The 24,792-nt window shown below is 32.1% G+C and overlaps 2 protein-coding genes across 2 annotated transcripts; both read left to right on the top strand.

The window, feature by feature from the left end:
• Positions 1 to 9,738: 9,738 nt before the first annotated feature.
• On the top strand, positions 9,739 to 11,346 carry LOC111308489 (uncharacterized). Its single transcript, XM_022906815.2, has one exon. The coding sequence runs from the start codon at positions 9,739 to 9,741 to the stop codon at positions 11,344 to 11,346; it is 1,608 nt and encodes a 535-aa protein (XP_022762550.2).
• Positions 11,347 to 12,790: 1,444 nt separating this feature from the next.
• On the top strand, positions 12,791 to 14,503 carry LOC149519852 (uncharacterized). The gene has a single exon (XM_089742291.1). The coding sequence runs from the start codon at positions 13,124 to 13,126 to the stop codon at positions 14,339 to 14,341; it is 1,218 nt and encodes a 405-aa protein (XP_089598417.1). The 5' UTR covers positions 12,791 to 13,123; the 3' UTR covers positions 14,342 to 14,503.
• The last annotated feature ends 10,289 nt before the right edge of the window (positions 14,504 to 24,792 follow it).

Here is a 24,792-nt window from a genome sequence, read left to right as displayed (position 1 = left end):
TAATAATATTCTAATTATTCTTAATCCGTACTTATAAACACATGTTAATACAGAATATCCTTCTTTTAATTTTCACAAAACTAATTAAGGGAATTACCATGATAATTTTTTAGCAATCAAAGTATTTGGATTATTTGTTCAGTCCAATCAATTTAAGATAAGAATATCAATAGGTTAAATATTAAACAGGTAGAGTACCATTTTCATCTTCAAAATTTTGTATTATACTAATTTTTGTACCCAACAGATATTTCAAATCTATTTTTCTTTTATCCATACAAATATTTAATGAGTATAAATAATTTTCATATTCATAAATTTTTAATTTAAGTTATTTTTTACTTTTTCTTTTCGTTCATTTTTTAAAAAAAGTAATAAAAAATAAACCTTAAAAAAATCATAATTTAAATAGAATACTTAAGGTGTGTTTGGTGCAAAATATTATTAAATTAATATTAAAATAATTGTAATATTAAAAAATTATTAAAATATATTAAATACTAAAATATTACTAAATTAATATTTAGTATAAAAGATTATTAAATATTAAAATATTTTCGAAATAATATTTAGTATTAAAATATTATTAATAAATTATACAATAACACCTAAAAAAAGATAAAATTTCAAAAATAAATAAATGTAATTTTAAAAATATATTTAAAATTAATGTTTATAATATGTAATTACGTGATTTATTGATAGTTTATAACATTTATAAACTGATAGTATATCCTTATATAATATATAAGGTCAACTTTATTAGTTGATAAAGATTTTTATTTATATAATATATTGCAATCTCATTTTAAAAAAATGGATGGTTAAGGTCAAGGGATTTTATTTATACTAGATTTTTGCCCTGCGTGACAGGGCTGATAATTTTTTGTCAAATTTTATTTTTGATATATTATTATTTTTATAAAATATATTTATTATTTATATTAAATAATAAATATATTTTTTATAACCATTTCCATGAGAGATTACTTTTAATATATTGTATAGATTTATAGTAATTTAATATATAGTTAAGTCTTATGCAATTAATTTAATATGTAATTTAACATGGGGTATTATAAAATAATGGTAAAAGTATTGTAGTAATTTTATGTGTAATTAATTTTATATATTGTTAAATTTTAATATATAATTCTTGTAATTATGACAAAAAAGACATTATAATAATTATAATCAATCATGATATGAGAGAACTTTTGCAATTATAATAAGAGGGATATTATAATATTTTACTAATTATATTAGAAAGGTTATTTCCCTAATTATGATATGAGAGTATTATAATAATTTTAACTAATTATGAAAGGAAGAGCATTATAGTTGATTTGAACATGTGTCAACTACTAATCAATTAATTAAAATGGTATTATAATAATTTTCTTATGAGATTACTTTCTATATATTTTATAAATTTATTTTATTATAATAATTTAATATGTATTTAAGTTTTATGTAATTTTCGTATTTAGTAATTTATTATATAATTAATTTTATATTATGATAAAATTTAATATGTAATTTAATAGAACATTATAATAAATTTCAAATAACATGTCACATGTCATTAAGTAATTATGATAAGTATATCATTACAGTAATTTGGCCAATTATATTAGGAAGGACATTATAATAATTTTAGTTGATTTTGTGAGTAGGGGTATTATTGTACTTTTAGACATGTGTCAAACAATTTTGAAATAATTGGATGGGCAATATAGTAATGTCCCAAAGGATTGCTTTCAATTATAGTTTTCCAATTATAATAAAATAAAAGTTGTAATAATTTTAATCCATTATGATAAGTTAAATATTTTTGTAAATACGATAAGAGAATGTATTATAATAATTTTAGCAGATTATAAGAGTAAAGTTATTATTGCATTTTTAGGTACGTGTTAAATAATAATAGAATAATTGAATGGGTAATATAATAACTTTCAAAAGGATAGTTTTAATTATATAGTATAGATATTGATACAAATAGTAGTTTTGTCATTAGATATTGACAAAAAAAATTATATTTAACAAAATTATCGATAAAACACTGGTTTTATCATTAAAGAAACTTACACATGAAAAGCAGAGAAGGCGTGCTTGTCAACACATAATGCTTATACTCAATTATGGGTTAAGATTATGAATAATAAACTGCTTTCTTGAATTTTTTTTAAAAAAAGTGAGAGAGATAAGTGTTATTATCATAACGATGATGATATAGCAATAACTTGCCTGTATACAGTGTCATTGATGCTGCTGCTATTATAAGAAAACACCACAAGGCTATCTGCTAAAATCAACCTGAAAGAATTGGCTCAATAATTCAATTGCACTTTAAATTTTTTTTAAGCTGAATTAGCACACTGTTGCTGTAGGGAACAGATACTTATTTATACATATAAAAAGGGTTTCAACGTGTAACTCATTGGATATTGCAGGTCTCTTAAAACAAGTCAAGAACATATTTTAACAGAATATAGCTGTAGCTATGGTGAAGGAAAGCATTTTGTATGGTATGTCAGGATATATAAATGTTTGAAATAGCAGTGGTGAGAGAATAATATTTTTCATTGTAACATAAACAATGTTAACCAGTACCTAAATTATTAATTAATATAATATTTAAACAAAAAATTTTGAATTAATTATAATATATTGTGTCTCCTTAAATTTAGTAAAAAAACATTTTTTAATAATATTCTAACTATTCTTAATCGATACTTATAAACACATGTTAATCCAGAATATCCTCTTTTTAGTTTTCACAAAACTAATTAAGGGAATTATCAAGATAATATTTTAGCAATTAAAATGTTTGGATTATTTATTCGGTCCAATCAATCTAAGATAAGAATATTAATAGGTAAGGTATGAAAAAGGTACTATTCTCATCCTCAAAATTTTGTATTATACTTATTCTTATATCCAATAGATATTTCAAATCTATCTCTATTTCATCCTTACGAATATTTAATGAATATAAATAATTTTTATATTCATAATTTTTTAATTTAAAATAATAATTTATATTATTTAATAAAAATTTATTTATTAAATATATAAATATATATAAAATACGAGTGTTATATTATTTATTTTTATCTCTGTATCTAATAAAAATTTAAAATTATATATTTTTTGTTTTTTTACTCATAATATAATACTTATTTTTATATCTATTCAGATAAAAAATCAAAATTTTTATTAAGCATAAGAAAGATTGACATTCTAATCCAAGACTTGGGATAGTTGACTTTCAAACTTGAAAAAAATCAATTCATAAACCGAAAGTGAACCAATAGAAAGATGCAGGAAACTAAAACGTGCTCCCCTTTAAAGATTGGTGCTTAGTTGGACAATGTAATTGAGGTTTATTCACTCACTTGAGTGTTAACAGTGGGCCATTTGGGTCGGGTTGGGCTAGGGAGATTCTATTTTGAGAACATTTGCAAAGCCTAAGGAAAAAGGGCTTTTAATGGAAAAGCCCCTAAACGAACTTAGTAAAAAGATGTATAAACTCACCGGAATTCAAAGTGGTTGCATCAAACGTTTTATCAACTTAATACTGAGAATTTATCATAATGTTTTTTTTTTTTTTATATATTTATTTAGCATGAAGAGGTTTATGGACTTTGTTTTGTACATCTCTTTCCTAAAATGGTTAACAAGCTTATTTACAGCTTTAACGAATTTATAATAAATTACTTTCTCAATTCTCACAGCTTTCCAACAAAATCAAAGCCAACTAACGAGAGGAGGAACAAACTCTTTTGACCACTAGCCAATATCCTTTGGTATTTTTCGTAATGTTTTTGACAACCTGATAATTGTCTTTGTTTTTAACAACAGAAACTAATGCTGCACCAAGGGTTAACTATACACCCATAATACCAGCCAATTTGTCGAGTAAAAAGGAAAAAAGTGCCGGATAAAAGAGCTCTAAGGTTAGGATTTGTCCAAGGAAATAGTTGCAAATCTGAATCCTTGTATCCCATCCCATCCCATTATGGCAACAGAATGGGTTTTGGGTCTGCATTTTTCGTTGAAAACAGCAGATCTGTGGAAACATTGGTAAAGATAAAAAAGAATATGCAATCAATTGATTGGAATGTAAATTTTAGTCAAAAACATCTTATCTACGCCAGAAAAATGAAACCAGTTTAAAGTCTAAACTACTTTTCGGGATGATGAGGGAGTTAGTTAGGAAGCTCCTGCCATAGTTGATCAAAGGGAAGAAATTGTGCTTAAGGCATTAGATTTCCATGATTCACAAATGTAATTGAGGATGAAGAAGAAGCCGATGCAAAAGGAGGTCAAACAAGGCGGCCAACCGCTTCATAGAAACAAAGTTTTAATTTAATACTCTTATCAATGGCTTGGCTGTGGGAATTTCATGTTCCCAATCAAAATTTTAAATCAAGCAAACCACAATATTCATGGTCAATCAATCATCTTCTAAACTGTTATGAATAATATTATAATATTAATAACCAAACAAAATCTGCAGTATAATTGTTATTACATCCTTGAGGAGGGACAACAAAACCCCACTCGGGTACTCAACTAAGCACACAAAAACACTGGAACAATAGCTGGTGAAAAGTCATAGGAACTTGAAATAAGGACTATGAAATATACTTGGAAAGCTTGGTTGCTCCTCTTCTCTTGAGTCTTGTGACCCCAAATCAAAGAAGTTGATCAATTTGGGTTCCCTATTAACCTTTATATGATGCTTCAGACTAATAAATTCAAACTTCGAGCCAACCGTATCCGCAGCGGGTTGATTATGAAACCCTTCAGTCGGTTCATTGGTTATAGCTTGATCAGAGCAGTGGGAGGTTAAGTTTGGCTCGTGTTCGACATTGTTGTAGCTTGTGACGCCCGTGGTTTCATCAGCATCATGGTTCTGAACTAGAGGCGAAAGAACCCAGGATTGCTGCTGGGTTGCTTTCTTTATCACTTCCATTCTATAGTGCCCCTTAGCCTTATCCTGCTTCCAATGAAGTATCACTTTATCTCCACGTGCAAGATTCCACCAGCGTCGGAACTGAAGCCATCCCTTACTGATCTCTGGCTTTGGATAGTCTCCCTTCTTCCTCGCAGTACAAACAAATATCCAGACTTTGCCATTCTCGTCTATGACCTCAAACTCTGCCTCATGCTGGCCGGCTCTGAAATTCAGGAAACATTTTTTCTTCACGGTCGGAACAGACAATCTCTTTTCGATATCTGTCTTGGTAAGAATCTTCGAGAATACTATTGCCATTACTAAGGCAAAATGAGCTGAAGAGCTAGCTTGAAAGTTTCCTTATTAGCCAGAGAAACAATGAAAATGGCTATATAAAGAGGAAAAAGTGTGACAATGGTATTGTAATATCAAGCATCAGATTAATTTTCTTCTGAAGGCGCAATTTTTATTGTCCTCTCATTCGAAATGCAGACACCAAAAGCCGACAGCATTAAATAGAGAATAAGAGATGGCAACTCTCTCGCGTTGTAGATAATTTAGTATCGCTCGATGCTCTGCAGATGTGGCTCCAGGCCCTGGTTCTTTTCTTCTTCAAAATTCAAAGCGCCAATGCCCGTGCATTGATAGTGATATGTTCTTTGGAAATGAAAAATGATAGACGTAATCAAATATCCCTCTATTGTATAATTTGTATGGCTTAATTGTTCATCTTTTGCATCCAATTAGATACATGGAAATAAAGAAATCTACCAATGAATGTGAGATCGCTCGACTTTCTGCTCAGTCGGATGGTTTTTTCTTTCGATCGTCTGCAAACCTAAATCTCCAAGCCGCTTAAAGTATAAATAATTATCATGAAAAGATAAGGCATTCGATTTATGCAGCGATGCTACTCGATTATCAGTTAACGCGCGCGGTTTTCTTTTTTTTCTTGTCCCTTTTGTTTTCTTCCAAAGTCAAAACACCCACTTTGTTTATAGCAACTCCAATAAAATTTAAAGTTGGTGGTCCATTCAAATGTAGCATTTGACGTGGGTTTCTCTAATTCTTTCACATCGTCACAAATATATTTATAATTTATCTTTCATTAACTAGAACTTTGTCACTTTGTCAGGTACAACACTGCAGCTTATGTAAATGATGAAATTGCCTATATCTTGTGCACCTCGAATTATTGGCTAATGTTACAAAGTGTAATCCTCCTTTCTTCATGTTCTCCTTCATCTTCATTTTATTTTCACTAATTTCTTCTAAATTCCAAGATATAATTCTCTTTATACTGACGAGCTAACGTTCATAAAATTGCAGAATCAATGCTTTTAGCTCTGTTTCTATTCTCTTCTGTAGTAAAAATGTGGGGCCTTTAAAGACAATAAGCTTTTGATTAATACATACTAGCCCTGAAATAATCTGACGACCATCTTCCAGTAATCGATTTTGATTAGCAACTTGACAAATTATTGCTAGTAATTTGAGGAGAAGCCCGATTTGAGAATGTATACCAAGGGTTCTGTTTCTGTTCTGTTTTCACTCTGTTTTATAGGTCCCCTGAATATGAACTCTGTGAGATTAGGAGGAAAATGATGTATATTGTGTTAAATGCGTTTTAGAATGATGATTCCCATGAAAAAAGGGTAGTGAAACAAAATGCTATCATAAATTATGAAATGCTTCAAACAGATAAAACCAGTAGCCGATCAAACAAGAACTTGATACTTGATACATTGCTAATCAACAATTCAGTATATTTACAAAGCATATTTAACCAGAGTTGCTAGAAATCCTACAACAGTTGAAATTGTTATATTACAAAAGCAGATACTCCCATGAGTAAAGTTCTTGGGAGTTGGGATGTAAATACTAAATATTGCTAGCAGTGAATTTGTTTATGAGCTAAAACGGCACCAAATATTTTAACTGCTTTTTCCACCATGACACGATACTTGACACCACCAACTTGTTCATTCTCCATGTAAAACCTAACTCTATCACCAACACCAAGCTCTTTACTGCAAACAAACTCTCTCCATCCCTTGGTAAGCACTGGCTTCAGGTACTTGCTATTCTTTTTCCGAGTGTAAATTCTAAACCTCCAGTCACGGCCACCAGCGTCTTTCACTTGAAAATCCACCATATGCTTGCCACTTAAAGGAGGGAAACACTTTAGGGACTTGCTTGGGATCGTCATTCGTTTCTCAATATCAGTCTTCTTAAGACGCTTTGATACGATTTCCATTGCTGAAGTTTTCTGTCTTAGCTAGAGAACCGATGGAGCTTAAATAAGGAGAAGAAAATGCTCCCCGCATGCTTTCTACTCAATCACGCATCCAATATAGATATTCTAGAAATAGTGCCGAATCTGGCGATATATAGACAAAAGGCGTCTCAATACTTGATAGATAGTGCGGTTAACAGTCGATTCCCAGGTGTGTTTAGCGCGAGTTAAAGTTTTCCATGAAGTTTCTTCTCTAATTTGTCCAAACTCGTAGGTACTATTGCCCGCAAAGATATCTGCTGAGTACGCTAGATTGTCCAGCTCGAACGCGCGATTTCCATTTAATATTCACCAGAATCGGAAGTCTAATTATAAAGCAGCAGAGAAATGCTGAAAATGATTCGTCAGTAAGCAGCAGTGAGCGCGATTTTGCGCGACATTCTGATTGTGACTCGCGTTTTTTATTAATCCAAAGTCAATAACAAGGTTGACTGAACCAAAGGATATTCATATTAATAAAGAGATTTTCGACTTTACAAACGAATTTAATAAAGTGAAAATTTTTTAATATGGATTATGAAATTAAAAATTTATCACTTATAATTTATCAAATATTAATTCTTCATATTTTGATGTGCAAATTTGAGTTTTTTCTCATAGAAGGGTATTCTGTATCTTTATTTTTTAATAGGGATAGTTTTAAATTTATTTACTTAAATGAGGGAAAAGATTTATATAAAATTTTTTAAGATGAAATTCTTGAAATTTTTTACTAAAAATATTTAAATAAAATAAAAATAAAAATTTAAAACTGATAAATTAAAAGATCTTATTACATAAATTGAGTATGCAAAATTTAAAAAAATTTGAAAATTTTTTTATATATATTCTTAGACATATATTTTTAGTAAAAATATTAACATAATTTTTATTGTTGAATAAATATTAATTAAATTTAAATTTTAAATAATATTTTTAATATTTTTTTTCATATATTATTGATTTTTACAACTCCATTAATTTATTGATTTGAATTTTTTATTAAATTATTTTAAGAAAAAACTTTATAAACTTTACTTTAAAAACTTAATGTATGTTTTATTCCTGAACATTTCTCATAATGCAACATATCTGTATTCCATAAATCTAGTTTGATGTCCATAACACAAATTATATTTGTCTATAATCTCTCAATTTGTAATCTCAAAAATCTCTCTGCCTTTTTTTAGTCTTCTTTGCTTGTTTTCTTTCTTTCTCTCATGTCTCCAGAAACTTCTTTGTTGGTGGCAAAGATGGCTGGGTTTTGCAGCCTAAAGAGATGTACAATGCCTGGGTTGGTAGCAAAGGTTCCAAGTCAATGACACCTTAGTTTTTCTATTTCTTATTGCTTTGAGTCAATATTTTGGCCTTGTTGTTTTCATAACCATTTTTACGTTCAATTGTCTTCTTGATTTGATTTTGGTATATGGATTATGTTTCTGGTTTGGGCAGTTTTCAAATATGAAAAAGGATCAGACTCGGTTTTGTTGGTACATAAAGATCATTACTTCTAGTGCAATAGAAAGGACCCTATAAAGGAAATGACAAGTGGAAGTTCTGAGTTTCAATTTTTTCATTCTGGTCCTTTTTTTTTTTTTTTTTGCATTAGTGGCCAAGAGGGTCATTACTGAAAGGGGCAAAAACTGATCACTGTTGTTACCAAAGCAGCTCCTTCTCAATCCCATGTTCTAATAATAGAGTCGAGCCTCAAACAAAATCCCCATTTCCATCTCCAGGCCAACACACTTTCCCAAGCATTGTGGGCCTGTTAAAGAACCCCTCAAAGCATCATCTCCAGGGCCAACTTTGGCTCATACATCTTCATCCCTTGTTTATGAACCCACCTAAAGTTTTCCTATTATGCTTCCTACTGGTCCTTGATTGCAAGACAGTTAAAGCATGGAAGCAGAGAACGTGTAATCTCTTGTATTTTGTACGTAAAAGGAAAAAAATAATAAAAAATATGACATGGTCTAAAAACTTCATTTAGGTAAATAAATTTAAAACTATCCCTATTAAATAATAACGATTTTAAAATACCTTTCAATCGGAAAAAACTCGTGCAAAGTTGTTTAAATTTCCAGTAGGTTATAATTTAGAGAATTTTAGTTACAGCAGCAGCTGTGATCTAGAAAGTATTTAACAATTCATCGGAATGGAATGGACATCACGAATTAAGTTGTGCAAATTTAACAAGTTATCTTGGTCTTCAGTTGACCGCATCCAACATCTAGAAGATAAATTTAGAAACAATTAATAATCTACAACAGGCGTAACTCCGAAGCTTTGGACCAATCATGTTGTGTCTAGCGAGACTTGCCGGTCTTCTTCAGTTCTACAAATCCTTCGTGCGATGTTTGTCAAAAACAACAAATTTTGTGTAGACGTGAGTTCCAAAGAGAAAGCAATCCTCCAGTTATAAACAATAGCAATTTGTTTAACTTTAATGTAAACTGAGACTGTACAACAATTAGCACAAAATTTGAGCTGCCAGCCCATGGAAGATTCAGAGAACAAATGGATTGAGGATAAGTTGTTGAACTCAATAGCTTTAGCGAAGCGTGTTTTCTCAGCAATTGATGAGCTAAAGTCTTTCCTGGAAGAACGGTTAGAGGTAGAGAAGCGAGTTGGTCAGCTGTCTTTTATGATGAAAACCCTACTCCGCTTTATCACCACTTCAGCTAAAAAATCCCTCTACTTGCGCCCAGTTGACCGCATACTTGAGGAGGTTCAAGGAATTCTCAAGCACGCTCTAGACATCGCTTGCAAGTTTAATCTCAAAAGCGTTATTTGTCGGTTCTTCAACACCCCCAAGACTACCGATTTTCAAACAGTCTTCCGTAATTTAGATGATTCGATCGGCAACATGAAGTGGCTTCTTATAGTCTATGACCCCATAAACAATGGTGCCTTTGGCGGAATTGTTGTCTTCCTCCCTCCATTCTGCAACAATAATCCCATTTTTTTACTGGTCTGGAGTTGCATTGGCACAGTCCAAATGGGGCGCCGATTGAGTGATCGCATAGACGCCATAAATAGTCTTGGTTCGCTTGCTCAAGATAGTAACTTGTACAAGAAATACATTGTGGCAGAAGGGGGTCTGCCTCCCTTATTAAAGATTTTGAAAGTGAGCACTTCCCTTTTTGCACAATTAGAAGCCGCTAATGCCCTCTGTATTTTAACTAATGACCCAGAGATTATGAAGAATATAGTGATTGTTATAGTTCGCTTATTGAAGGATGCGCCTATTGAGGTTCAGATTCAGGCAGCAAATTTAGTGGCCAGAATGGCAGAGGAAAATGCAGCAATCGAATGTGATTCCGCCGAAGGGAATGTGATTTGGCCGCTGGTATCATTATTATCATCTGAGACATCTGCAGATGAACCTGAAAAGCGTGAACTCAAAATCAATTGTGCTGAGGCTTTGTGGACGCTTGCTGCTAGGAGCGTTTCAAATTGTAGGACAATAACAAACACAAAAGCATTGCTTTGCTTGGCTAACTTGGTGGAAAAGGAAAGTGGTAAATTACGTTACTATTGTTTGATGACTATTATGGAGATAGCAACTGTTGCTGAATCTGATATTCATTTTAGACAAGCTGTATTTAAAACTAATTCTCCTTCTGCAAAGGCTGTTGTTGATCAGCTCCTGAGGGTGATAAAAGAATCAAATGACCCTATACAGCAAATTCCTGCCATCAGATCCATCGGTTCATTGGCAAGGATTTTCCCATCACGTGAGACTGCGGGAGTAATTGGTCCCTTAGTGTCATTACTTCACAACAGGCACCTAACAGTGGCAACAGAAGCTGCCATTGCTTTGCAAAAGTTTTTATGTCCAGAAAATTACCTTCATATTGAGCATTGGAAGTCAGTAATTGAGTGTATTTCTTTTCCGGCATTGATGAGATTGATTGGAGATGGCAATAAGATGCAGCGGCATAGATGGGCTCTGTTGATCTGCTGTCTTTTTTGCGCATGCCAGCAATTACAAGGTTATTATTCATTAAGTAACTACTCAGTTGACTATCAGAAGGATAAAGACTATCCATCTCCAGAACATAGCCACGAACCCAATTTTATCTTGTGCCCTGTCAAGTGTTAAGCATTGTAAATAGCAATTCTCTTGTATATGTTATACAATACAAATCAATATCAAATACACTTCAACTTATCTCTTGTACATGTTATACAATACAAATCAATATCAAATACACTTCAACTTATATTTGTTTACTTGTTTGTGCGTGCCTAAAGATACTATGATATGTTGCTTGATATTTCGGTCATCAATAGTACTATTTGCTGGTTGGATACAAAATCGCGCGATAACGTTCGGAAAACTAAAAAATACCCACTTACTTTTGACAAATTGAAAAAGACCCACTTGGCTCAATATTAAATCTGTCGTCATTCATCAGTGTCTTGGTCTAAAAAAGAAGAGAGAGATTAAAGAAACCTCGCGTTCTCGTGAGATACTCCTCTCGCATCGCAATATGATTTGATCTTTTTTTTTCCCTAGAAATGAATGTGGCAGACTTTTGACCTAGGAGCAGAAAAGTAACACCTCTGCTAAGCGTGGTAAAGGACAAATTGTAGCAATGTGTTGATAAAAGATGGGGCATTGACTTCTCTTCAGAGTTCAGACAATAGATCGCAAAAGTCGCAGCAGAACATCCTGAGTTAGAAGAATTGGTCTCTGACGCAATATCCAAACTCCCATCCAATCATACGGACAAGCATGAACAAATTAGACTGGTCACCAGGCATTAAACAGTTTATTAGAGAACAGAATAAAGTAGTTGTCGATTTTCTACGACGTCAGTTGAATTTACTGTTCAAAGGGCTTAATTATCGTATCTCTAGCAAGGCCAGTAAATCTCCACGGTGATCGGAGAACATTACCAATAGTAATGATATGTAAAAAGGGATTGTTACGGTCACTACGTTCATTCAAGAGAATCAAGACCAAGAGGAACAGCACTTTCTGAAAGCTAATTGCGCGGAACTGGCACTATGATCGGTGATGGAAATTGTACAAAAGCTCAGGCAAGATGAAAATCCGGTTTTATCAAACGTAAATTCTGTAAAAATGTAATATGTACATATGGCTGGTTAAGCCTTTTCCAGAGTGTTAGGGCCATTTCCCATATCCTTTCTCCGTAGTTTGGCCCAAAATTTTGTGAGGTTTGAAGATGCCCCAAAGCAGGTAACAATTCTTATCTTTTTTTAAGAAAAACTGGGGTCCAAGATTTGAATCTTCGCTTTCTATTACCTTATGCCTCCTCATTCGTATTGTATAATCCATATTGTGTATTTAGAGAAATAGATTTTTTTTTTGGCTAAAAGAGAAATGGTAGTTTAAATAATAATAAATAAATATCAAATAAAAATATATAAATGAAAAACCCTTGGTAAAGAAATTATCTAGAAACAAAGGCCGTAAGAAATCAATTTTGTGTAAGACATGCAAAAAAAAAAAAAGTGTTTTGTATATCAAGTTTGTTAAAACACTAATCTTAAAATCTTTTGAAAAACATGACTTTATGATAATCCAAATCATATATCCTTCTATCTCGACTTTGAGAATTAAATAATTAAAAAAAAAACCTTTGTGTTCTAAAGTAAAAAATAATCCTAAACATCCTTTTGTCCGTGTCATAGAACGTTTCGAAAAAGTAAACTCGCATACGAGCGATATCGTGCGATTAAACGAAAGTGCTAGCCGTCTTTGCTGTGAAACTTCTGCTGCTAACCGCGTTGAGCTCATCAGTGGCCTTTCAATTGAAAACTTCCTTGTGTTTTACTTCTATTTATTGCGTTCCCTATGCCCTACACAGCAAAACTAGAGAAAAGAAAGCACTTTTAGGGAGTGAGCTACGATGGAATCCCAGCAGAAGAAGCTAATCGAGAACCATCTGCGGAATCTGATATTCCTAGCAAAGCAAGTCGATCAAGCGGCTGATCAGGCGAAATCGTTCAGGGTAAAATGTATGGAGATGGGGAAGCAAGTTTGTCAGCTGATGCAAATGCTCTGTACACTGCTCTGCTTCATCACTTTAAACCCGATGTTGCTATACTTGAACCCAATTCACTGTGTTATCTCAGAGGTCTCCAGCATCCTTCAGGAGGCCTTATCCTTAGCCTGCAAGTGTAAACGCAAAACCATCTTTTGCCGACTCTTCACCGGAACAAAAACCACCAGTTTCGATAAGCTCTATCTCCTTTTAGACGCTTGCGTCGTCAACACGAACTGGCTTCTAATCATCTACAACCCCAATTTTGGTACTGCCCGTAATGAAATCTTTCTCTCGCCTCATATCCTCTGCTACGATTCTTCGGCCTGGTCTTGCATGGAAAATAAGATTTGGGAGCTAGCGAAAATGCTGAGGAGTGAAACATTTCCACTTAACTTTAGTAGGATGATAAAGGAGATAGAAGGATTAATGATTTGCTTGGCTAAATTGGTGGAAGCGGAACATGTTCAATTACAGTGTTGCTTGATGACTATAATGGAAATTACTGCTGCAGCTGAATCTAATCTTGATCTTAGATGCAAAGCATTTAAGACCAACTCTCCCGGTGCAAAGGCTATTGTTGAGCTGCTCTTGAGGGTGGTTAAAGAATCAGAGGACCCTACACTGCAAGTTCTTGCCATCAAATCGATTGGTTCCTTAGCCAGAATATTTTTTAAAAGAGAAAATCATCAAGTAATTAGTGTTTTGGTGTCACAGCTTGGGAATGAGCGCCAACAAGTGACAACAGAAGCTTTGGTTGCTTTACAAAAGTTTGCCTGTAAAGATAATTATCTTCACAGAGAGCATTCAAAGAGGATGATTGAGTTCAACGCTGTACAGCCATTGGTGAAATTGTTGAGAGATGGTGCAAGGACACAGCAGCGGCATGGATTGGTGCTTATATGCTACCTTGCCTTGAATGGTGATTATAGCGAGGCTATGGAACAAGCCAGGGTCGCGACTGCCATTCGACAATTATTAACTAGTAAGAGGGGACGCTGCACGGTTGTTTCGCAGCACCCTGAATTGAAAGAATTGGTACCCCAGGCCTTAAATTACCTGACATTGTATTATAAATACTAACAATAATAAAAAGAGAAGTTTCGTTCTAGATTCTGGTTTGCTTTTGCATATAACGTTTATTTAGATACATTTTATACGGTCCAAACCCGAAAGCTTTAGATTGGGCTAAAACAATAATTAATTAGTAGGAAAATGGGCTGAATCTACCAAATTACTTGTAGCTGCATCCATGCTATTTCATTTTATGCATTAAATTCAAAATGTATTTTGGACTCTATCTCCTTATCAAACATACCATAATTTATCTAGTTTAATGAAGACATTTTACGTCTTGATTCTCAAACCTGTAGCCTCTAAAGGTCATTTCAAAACTCATGCTATTTGACTAATGCTCAGTTTTTTTTGTGTTATTAATCTAGTTAGTCAGCAGCACCTAATAACCGTTCGCCACCAAGGTGTCATAACTCAATTTTTTAATGTTTATTTGGTGCATAAATTTATGATATAATAAGATACAATAATAATAATAATAATAAGATTTTATCTTTTATTTAATGGGCATAAGTATTTGGATAGAATAATTTTATTTATTAATCAAAATTATGTTTTTTAAAGTTTTTATATTTAAATTATTGATATAATTTTTAAGATTATAATAACACATATAAACTCAATCTTATCAATTAAAAATAATTTTTTCACTACGAGAATATATGTCAATTATTAAAGTACAATTAAGATTTTATCATAAATTTTTTGAGTTCAAATTCATATATAAACAAAATGGCATTTAGTGTGAGTTTGGTTTAACTCTATGTTGAATTTGACTAACTATATTTTAGCTTATTAGTTTTTTTTTTTTTTTGTTTATTTGATTATTCACTGTGATTATTATATGTGTGTATAATATTTGATTATAAATAGTGATAGATCTTGAACTTTAATTTTAAGAGAGTTGAAGTAATTCAAATAATAATTTTTTTCTCAAAATATATCAAATTTATTTTATAATAAAATTTTTCAAAATAAATAATAATATATATGAAAACAATAAATTTAAGTTTGTGGTGGCCTAACTAATTTTTTATTAAAAATTTAAAATTATTAAAAAAATAATATATCTATAACAAAATTTTCAAAATTTTTCAAAATTATAAAAGAGGATCTGCCTACCATTATGATTGTAATTTATACTTACATTTAAAAAAATCTTTTGTACCAAAATAAAACCAAAGAAGTTGGTCGAAATATAATAGTAGGGTTTTAGTGTATACTAATTATGGTCTTTTCACTCTCTTGTTGGAGCAATAGGTTTATTTTGAAGGAGTGATAAATTATATCAATTTTAGAATATTTGTTCAATATACATTTTTTAAATTGCACTAGAAGAAGATCAAAACCATATAAAGATCAAGATTATGATCTAATCGAGGTAAATATACATAATATAAGATATGTTGAGGAGTAAATTCTCAACTTTATCTTCTTTTTTTCTGGGAAATTAAAATTTAAAATATTATTAATAGGAAAACATTACAAAGCTAGTGACGAATGTAAATTAGAATATTGAGAGTCATCGTTAATGCCTCATTGGTGGAAGCAACTTTAATTTGTACTAATCAATCGGACGCCATATATGGATAGATAATATAAAAAGGATCAAGAGAGTTGTTGGCTTTGATGCTTCGACACTTGTTCCAATGCTCAAATGAGTAGTTACTTAATTAATAGAGAAACAAATAAAAGAATGTGTAGGAAGTGAATAAACAATACTTATTTAAGGACCACGTAACCTTTACATACAAAGTGTATGAGAAATTAAAACCATATAATAATTTATTGACATAACGATTCTTTTCATCGTTTCCGTCCCGAACATGGCGTTACTAGACAACGAATTAGCTGAAAATGGTTTTACAGATTTAGGTACTCTTTAAAATTTCCAAAATTGTCTTTTCCACTTTGTTCAAACAAGTTTCGTAACCATGACGACAAGCTGGCGTAATTTGAAACGATTTTACACTTTGTCTCGCAATATTAATTGGCAAGCATGCAAATTTTTTAGGAAGAAATTGCGACTCTTTGGTTTGAGGGATTCATCTTTCACCATTTGGACCAAAGATATACCAATGGATGATTACTGTGAAGAAAATGACTTATTGAAATGACTATCACTAGTTGCTGCCAATTTTATTTTAGATCAAAACTATCCCACTGCAAGCTTTTAGCCAATTGACGTCTAACCCTAATCATTCTTGCGTAAGCGTGATTTAAATGAATTTTTTTTAGTAAAATTTGTGAAATTTTTTATAAAAAATAATTAAATAAAAAATTCAATCGATTAATAACATATAAAAAATTATTAAAAAATGATTTATAATTTTAATTTTATTAATATTTATTCCATAGTAAGAAATTTGGTAAAACAATTAGGTAAAAATTTACTAAATTATTTTTAAATTTTATACATTTAATATATGTAACAAAACTTTTTAACCTTTCTATTTAAATTTTTTATTGAATCAATTTTAATAAATAAAATTTTACCAATTTCATCTAAATTTTTCTCTTACCATAAAGTGTAACTCTTGCATCGCTTTTTACTAAGAAAATGACTTTATTTTGCTCAAGGTAAAACCTGGTATTGTAAATATATATATAATATGCTGTTTGTTTGATTATTTTGGTGTGATACATACTTTATTTATTGAACTTTGTTAATGAGTATTCTTAGTGTAATTAGGATGCTTTTAAAGATTAATTATCAATTATTTATAATCATATTTTGTATTAAATATAATAATTGATATTTTTAATGTATTGAAAACAAATATCTTTCAAAGCATTGGTTAACAAAATCAATCTTTATTTTTTTATATATTTCAAGAAGAAGACAGGCAAGGTAAAAAAAAGGGGTCCAGCAGAGAAGTCGGTGAAGGTGCAATTTCAACTCCATACATCTCTTTGCTCTGGTGTATATATTAGCTGATTTCAAAAGGATTTCGGTGCACAATCTCACCTATCCTGGGACTAGCGCTAAAACATTCAGACAGCCTTTGCCCACAACAACCATGCCTAAAGCCGTCAAGATGTTCTCAAAGTCACTAACTCATACTGACACTAAAAAAAGGTTGGCGATCCCGGTAAAAATCCTGCCTGACTTGCCTGCTTTCAATGGAAGCCATGCCGTGAAAATTAACCTTATGTATGGGACAAGGGTGTGGCCTATTGTCTGCTCTATCCGCAAAAAGGGGTACAAGAAACCTGTTTTCTCCGGTGGATGGAGAAATTTTATTTTTTGCAACAACTTTAATGTTGGTGATAAACTCACGCTTTACAAAGTGCAAGTGGAAGATTGCTCTTCTCACTATAGGGTTGAAGTGGAGAAGCCAGCCAGCACGCCATCTGCGGTTCTTCCTTCTCGTGCCCTCTCTCTGAATCATGATGGGGTTGATGAAACCACTGGCACAAGAAAAGTTCTCCACTTTGAACACGAGCAAAAACAACTGCCTAAGGTTGATACACCAATGAAAGAGGGGAAAGCTATCATGGAGCTTGTCCATGTTGCAGCTGACGATTTCGTTGATCATGTTATTTCCAAACCACCCTGTATGATATTTGGTACTAATTTGAGTGATAAAGCGACTAGCAAGGCTCACTACAAGACCGAACAGGAGAATGAAACGAAGTTCCTCGGCAATACGATGGATACTGGCATGGGTAAACCACCGATCCATTCAAACTATATGACTAAAGAAGAAAGAGATATCAAGTTCTTTCGTGATCTCACAAAGGGTGGTGCAATGGCCTCTGGCACCATAAGTCGAGGTGCTGGAAAAGCATATTACAAGAATAGTATTGAAGGGCTTAGCTTGGACTTGGGTTTTGGACAAACCACTCCATATACGGGAGTAGTGAATTTAGATTTGACTTTGGCGCTGCCCATGGTGGATGGAGGACAGGAAGCACCACTATTGGCTCACTGAGAAAACCACTATAGGTACCGAAGAGCGCTAGAACAGCAGTACCGGAGCTTCCCCCAAGGCTTTCACGGTCGAGGGTCAGAGTAAAAAGAATTGGACTCTGCTGAATAAGTTCTTGTTTTGGGTCCCAGTTCATTCCATCTTGTTTATTTATTTTCCGCTGCCTTTTCACTAGAATTTTCTTATCTGGCCAGCTTGAAGGTTTTTGGTGCGTTGGATTGTGAAGAATACTGTAACAGTATATTATAATAGTCCTAATTAATAATAGTATGCCTTTATACCTTTTGGGTTCGGATGCTTTATTTTTTGTTTTCATTATATACCAATAATTATTATATTGTCATTTAAGGGTCTAGATTTTCGTTAATTTTTTTTTTGTTTGAGATTTTTGGGGATTAAATCAGAACCATGCATTAGAGTAGGTGCTTTGATCACAATTTTCGATTTGATTAGTGGCATGAAAGCCCCACATAAGACTTGGTTGTTTGTCTTTCTCATGCCAAAGTCTTTGTCCACCTCGTTGACCTGCTTTTCTGCGTCCTCCTTTATTTCTCAGATGGATCCGATGGATTGATCGGGTCCAACTCTAATGCCAGTTCGTCGGCCGTCGGCCTCCAAAATTCAACCTTTTTAACAAGATACGGAGCTGAGTATCTGGCTATCTCATACCAATCGGTGAATTCTTTGTCAGAAGTCTTTTTTTTAGCGTTGCTAAAACTCATTTTTTAGTATTGATATTTCAGCTGTTTATTTTGCTTCTAATTCTTGGTTTTATACAGATATTGGTGTTTTCGTCGGGAAATACCTAAACCATAAATCTAAACGATTAAAAACACTATATATTCCTGGTAAAAAAAACACTGTATTCTGGTTTTTCATCTTCTTTGCTTCAAAGCCTGATGTACCCGCCTCTCTTCAGCCCCTTAAGTTTATCTTCCTAAATTACTAACGCAGCATCTTCAACTAACCTTACTAAGTACTCGATGAATGGTTGAAGCTTAAAAGTTCTCCTGTATTTTTCCCAACCCTGTTCGATATTATTTATTTATTTTTTCTTGTGACACCATAATTTTAATTATTTGATTTTTTGAATAAAATATCAGTCTACGCTCGATATTTGAGTCAATTGAAGAGTAAGCTTGCTTCTAAAAGCAGTAGTTCTAGCAGTCAACTTGCTTTTTCCAAATTGGTTCTCATTATTAAGAAAGGCTGAAGACAAAATATGAGCTTATTTTAGTAATAGTAATTAATTGTTGTTGTTTCATGAATAATTAACTAGGCGCTGAGCTTATTTAAATCACTTGTTCATGTTCAGTTCTATTTTGCTTATTTTCCAATTTAATTTTCCTAATTTCTGGGTGTATAATTCTTTCAATTCCCAGAAATTTGAGATAGTTTTAATAGAAAATTCATCTGATTTGTCAACAATACAAGTAGTTAATCCAATAATATTGGAGCGTCTTATGTATGTTGCCAATGTCACCTGGCAGTGTGGTTGGCTTACAGGTTTTCCTGTTTAAAGTGTTTCTTTTATTATTATTATTATTTTTTTTTTAATTTTGTTGCTAGAGACAGCATGCATCGCTTGTTAATATCTTGACAATTTTAACAAAAGTGTAATTCTATATAAACTGATTAAATGTTTTATCTTTTATAACGGATTGTTCAGAGTAGTATTTATATTACCAATTTTCATTTTGGTACTAGTAATTCATCCATAAGCACAAGGCATCTGAAATTAGAGTGGATTTGTTGAATGAATAATATATAATTTCTTGATTGTATGAACTAGTATGTTGTTTTAAACTATTACTTTAAAAGATTAAAAGTTATGTATTCTTTTCGGGGTTATTTATTTATTTATTTAATTTACTGCTTCATAAAATAAATCATAACTCATTACAACTGATACTTGACTAGTTGTTGAGAAGCAAGAAACCAAAATTTACTTTGTTACAATAATACCACCTTTTATGAATACAATATGTTGTGTGTATGTTTTTATTCCAATTCGAAATAACGTTAAACTTGAGGTTTTGGTTAATTCAATTAAATAATTAGTAAACTTTATATGTTTATTATTATTATTATTTAGAAAGATAAAATTTTAATATAAGTAAAAAAAAAATTAATTTGAAATTAAATTTTTGATGTCTCTTTTAAATGCCTTTAATCATTATACAAAAATTTTGAGGATAATATATGTTTATTATTAATTAATTATGTAAAAATTTGTACCATAAAATATGCATTCTTTTGTCCATACAGCGTGTATGTATATGCTGGCACCAACCGAAAACCAAAGACGACCTTTAATTAATGCATTAATTACTTATTCACTTTAATTAATTAATCGCGCGATCATGTTCCAAGCCGCCAAAAAATCGTAGCAGCTCTCGAGTCACCACTTAATTTTTCCAACCTGTTAGTTTGGAAACTATGGCAAGGTATTTTTTTATAAATAAATGTTAAAAGAGGAAGCCGCACGGGTGTTTCACAGCATCCTGAGTTGCATGATTTGGTAGCCATGGCTTTACAGTGGTACCTGACATTATATTATAAACACTAATTAAAGATTAAAAAAAGAGAGATAAATCTTAAGATTTTCTGGGTTCATATTTCTTATTTCATGTTTTAATTTATTATTTGGGGTAATTTAAGATTTTTTAATTGATGTTTTAATTTAAATAAATATTTTATAAAAAAATTAATTTATATTTGCTATCAATATATAAATATTATATACAATTAATAAATCAAATAATAATATTTTTAAAATTAATTTTTAAAAAATTATTATTTGATTTACCTTATATAATGTTTATTTACTGTACATTTTGTACGGGCCCAACAATGGAAACTTTAGATCGGGCGGAACCAATTAATTATTAAGAGAATGGACCAGATCAGTTTTAGGTGTTTGGGTCTATTTAAAAGCTTGGACATATATACTTAAATCAATTCTTTAACCATTGAACATATAAAAATCCACCAAATTAATATTAACCTATTAGGTGCATCTTATCAAGTATATTTGTGGTTATTTATCTATTTATTCACAGTTTCAAGCACTTAATAACCATTGACTTGACCAAGTGTCGCAATGGCTTTTACCACATTTTATTATTTGCTTAATCTCTTTGTAGCTTTCTAATTCCGGAGTGTTTGAAATGTTCAAGTTCTTAATTGGCCGTTATCGAAGCAGAAAGGGGCAGTTCTGACGACAAGCTGGCGAAGTGGCGATGGCGTCGTCGATTTTTAATAAAAGAGAGAAAAACGCATTGCTGAAATGAATTTGCCCTTTTATCTCTCACAATATCAATTGTTCGGTAAACAAATTTCCTTAGGAAAAAGGGCAATTCTTGCTTTTCACAATGCTAAGAAGAAAATGATTTAATCGACGATTCTCGCTCCTAAAGATTTTCATATTTGAAATTTAAAAATATCAATCTTATCATGTTGAATAGAAATTTTAATTTTTTACTCAAATGATAATAGATATAAACATTATATTATGAATATAGGGATGAAGATGTAGATGATTTTAAAATTTTATTATTTACGAAATTGAGGATGAATAATAAAACACATCCCATATATATACCCTACATACATATTTATATATATTTAGTAAATAAATTTTATTAAATAATATAATTATTATTTTAAAATAATTAAAATTAATATATTTTTATTGAAAAATATATATTAATGTATACATTTATAAAAAATTATCTAAATATATAAAATAAAATTAAAATTAAAAAATATATTTTGATTTTTAATTTTTAAAAAAACTAAAAACATAAAAATTATTTATACTCGTTAAATATTTATAAAAATAAAAATAAATTTAAAATATCTAATGAATATAATATAAAAATAAATATAATATAAAATATCTAATAAATATAAATAAAAATGCCTTCTCTACTAATATCCCTATTAAAATTTGTAGCATTCCTGGACAATTAATTTTGTGGATGTTGGACGCTAGCATTCCTAGGGAATGAGTTGGACTTAAAGAACGTTAATTAAACTATACAATTGTCTTCAACTAATTAATCTAATAATCAAAATAATCTTAAAAAAATATTAAAGTTGGGGTTTGAACTTCAATTTTTTCTCTATCCCTTGTAAGACTTTACCCCTTGAATGATAATAATTAAAAAAAGAAAAAAAAAACTATACAATTGGTAGTAAACGCATGGTACGATATGATTGATGCAGCACCCACTTAGCAGAGACAAAGGATCTAACCTCCAGCTACAGCTTAACCTCAGCGTGCCACGTGGTCTTCTGTTGTTTGTATTAATTGTGGAAACAATCTTACTGGCTCTTACATTTTATACTCTGTTTTTGGTTAGTTATACATCGCCAGTTTCATCCGTCATTATCCATTTAGAGTCGGTGAGGTAACACGTGGCATGCACGAACTGTGGACCCACATTTATCCTCTGTTTTTGATTTGTTATGCATCGCAAGTTGCATTCATCGTCTATTTAAATCCTGTTTCGGAAGAATTTCCCTAGACAATGAATCTCACCTATCCTAGGGCTAGCGCTAAAATTTTCAGATAGCCTTTAACCACAACAACCATGCCTAAAGCCATCCAGATGTTCTCAAAGTCACTAACTGGTACTGACACCAAAAAAAGGTTGGCGATCCCGGTGAAAATCCTGCCTGACTTGCCTGATTTCAACGGAAGCCATGCCGTGAAAATTAACCTTATGTATGGGACCAGGGTGTGGCCAATTGTCTGCTCTATCCGCAAAAAGGGGTACAAGAAACCTGTTTTCTCCGGCGGATGGAGAAATTTTATTTTTTGCAACAACTTTAATGTTGGTGATAAACTCACGCTTTACAAAGTGCAAGTGGAAGATGGCTCTTCTCACTATAGGGTTGAAGTGGAGAAGCCAGCCACCACGCCATCTGCGGTTCTTCCTCCTTCTGCCCTCTCTCTGAAACATGATGGGGTTGATGAAACCACTGGCACAAGAAAACGTCTCCACTTTGAACACGAGCAAAAGCAACTGCCTAAGGCTGACGCACCAATCAAAGAGGAGAAAGCTATCATGGAGCTTGCCGATGTTGCAGCTGACGATTTCGTTGATCATGTTATTTCCAAACCACCCTGCATGATATTTGGTACTAATTTGAGTGATAAAGCGACTAGCAAGGCTCACTACAAGACCGAACAGAAGACTGAAACGAAATTTCTCGGCATTACGATGGATACTGGCATGGGAAAACCATCGATCCATTCTCACTACATGACCAAAGAAGAGAGAGAAATCAAGTCCTTTGGTGATCTCACTAAGGGTGGTGCAATGCCTTCTAGCACTATAAGTCAAGGTGCTGGAAAAGCATATTACAAGAATAGTACTGAAGGGCTTAGCTTGGACTTGGTTTTTGGACAACCCACTCCATATACGGCAGTAGAGAATTTAGATTTGACTTTGGGGCCGCCCATAGTGGATGGAGGACACGAAGCACCAGTATTGGCTTACTTGAGAAAATCACTATAGGTACCGAAGAGCGCTAGAACAGCAGTACCAGAGCTTCCGCCAGGGCTGTCACGGTCGAGGGTCAGAGTTAAAAGAGTTGGACTTTGCTGAATAAGCTCGTGTTTGGTCCCATTTCGTTTTGTCTTGTTTATTTTATTTCCAGCTGCTTTTTCACTAGAGTATTATCGTTGGGCTAGCTTGAAGGGTTTTGGTACGTTGGATTGCGAAGAACACTGTAGGAGTAATATTATAATACTCTTAATCAATAATAGTATGCCTTTATATTTTTTGGGTTCGGATGCTTTATTTTTTGTTTTCATTATGATCCCATCGCATATCATATACCATTAATTATTATATTTGTCATTTAAGGGTCCAGATTTTCGTTAATTTTTTTTTGTTTGAGATTTTTGGAGATGAAATCAGAACCACGCATTAAAGTAGCTGCTTGATTACAATTTTCGAATTGATTAGGGAATGAAAGCCCCAAAAGACTTGGTTTTTTTTGTCTTTCTTATGCAAGTCTATGTCCACCTCGTTGACCTGTTTTTCTGCCTCCTCCTTTATCCTCAGTTGGATCCGGTGGATTGATCGTACCCAACTCTAATGCCAGTTCGCCGGCTGGAAAAATTCAACCTTTTAACAAGAAACGGAGCTAAGTATCTGGCTATCTCATCCCAATCAGTGAGTTCTTTATTAGAAGTTTTTTTTAGCGTTGCTAAAAATTATTTTTTGTTAGTGATTTCAGCTGTTTATTTTGCTTTAAATTCTTGGATTTTTTTCAGATCTTGGTGTTTTCGTCGGGAATACCTGAACCATAAATCGAAATGATTTAAAAAAAAAAAAAAAACTGTATTCTGGTTTTTCATCTTCTTTAAGTCAAAGCCTGATGTACCCACCTCTCTTCACACCGTTAAGTTTATTTTGTTAAATTGCTTACGTAGTACCATCAACTAACCTTACTAATTACTCGATAAATGGTTGAAGCTCAACAGTTCTCTTGCATTTTTCCCAACCTGAT

This window comes from Durio zibethinus, chromosome 2, assembly GCF_047325235.1.
Source record: "Durio zibethinus cultivar Kanyao isolate XHJ-2024 chromosome 2, ASM4732523v1, whole genome shotgun sequence".
In the NCBI taxonomy this organism is placed as follows: Eukaryota; Viridiplantae; Streptophyta; class Magnoliopsida; order Malvales; family Malvaceae; genus Durio; species Durio zibethinus.
This window is presented reverse-complemented; position numbering and strand designations above follow the sequence as displayed.

Excerpts from the sequence above, each read along its gene's own strand:
- LOC111308489 (XM_022906815.2), top strand. The coding sequence starts at position 9,739 with ATGGAAGATTCAGAGAACAAATGGATTGAGGATAAGTTGTTGAACTCA.
- LOC149519852 (XM_089742291.1), top strand. The coding sequence starts at position 13,124 with ATGGAATCCCAGCAGAAGAAGCTAATCGAGAACCATCTGCGGAATCTG.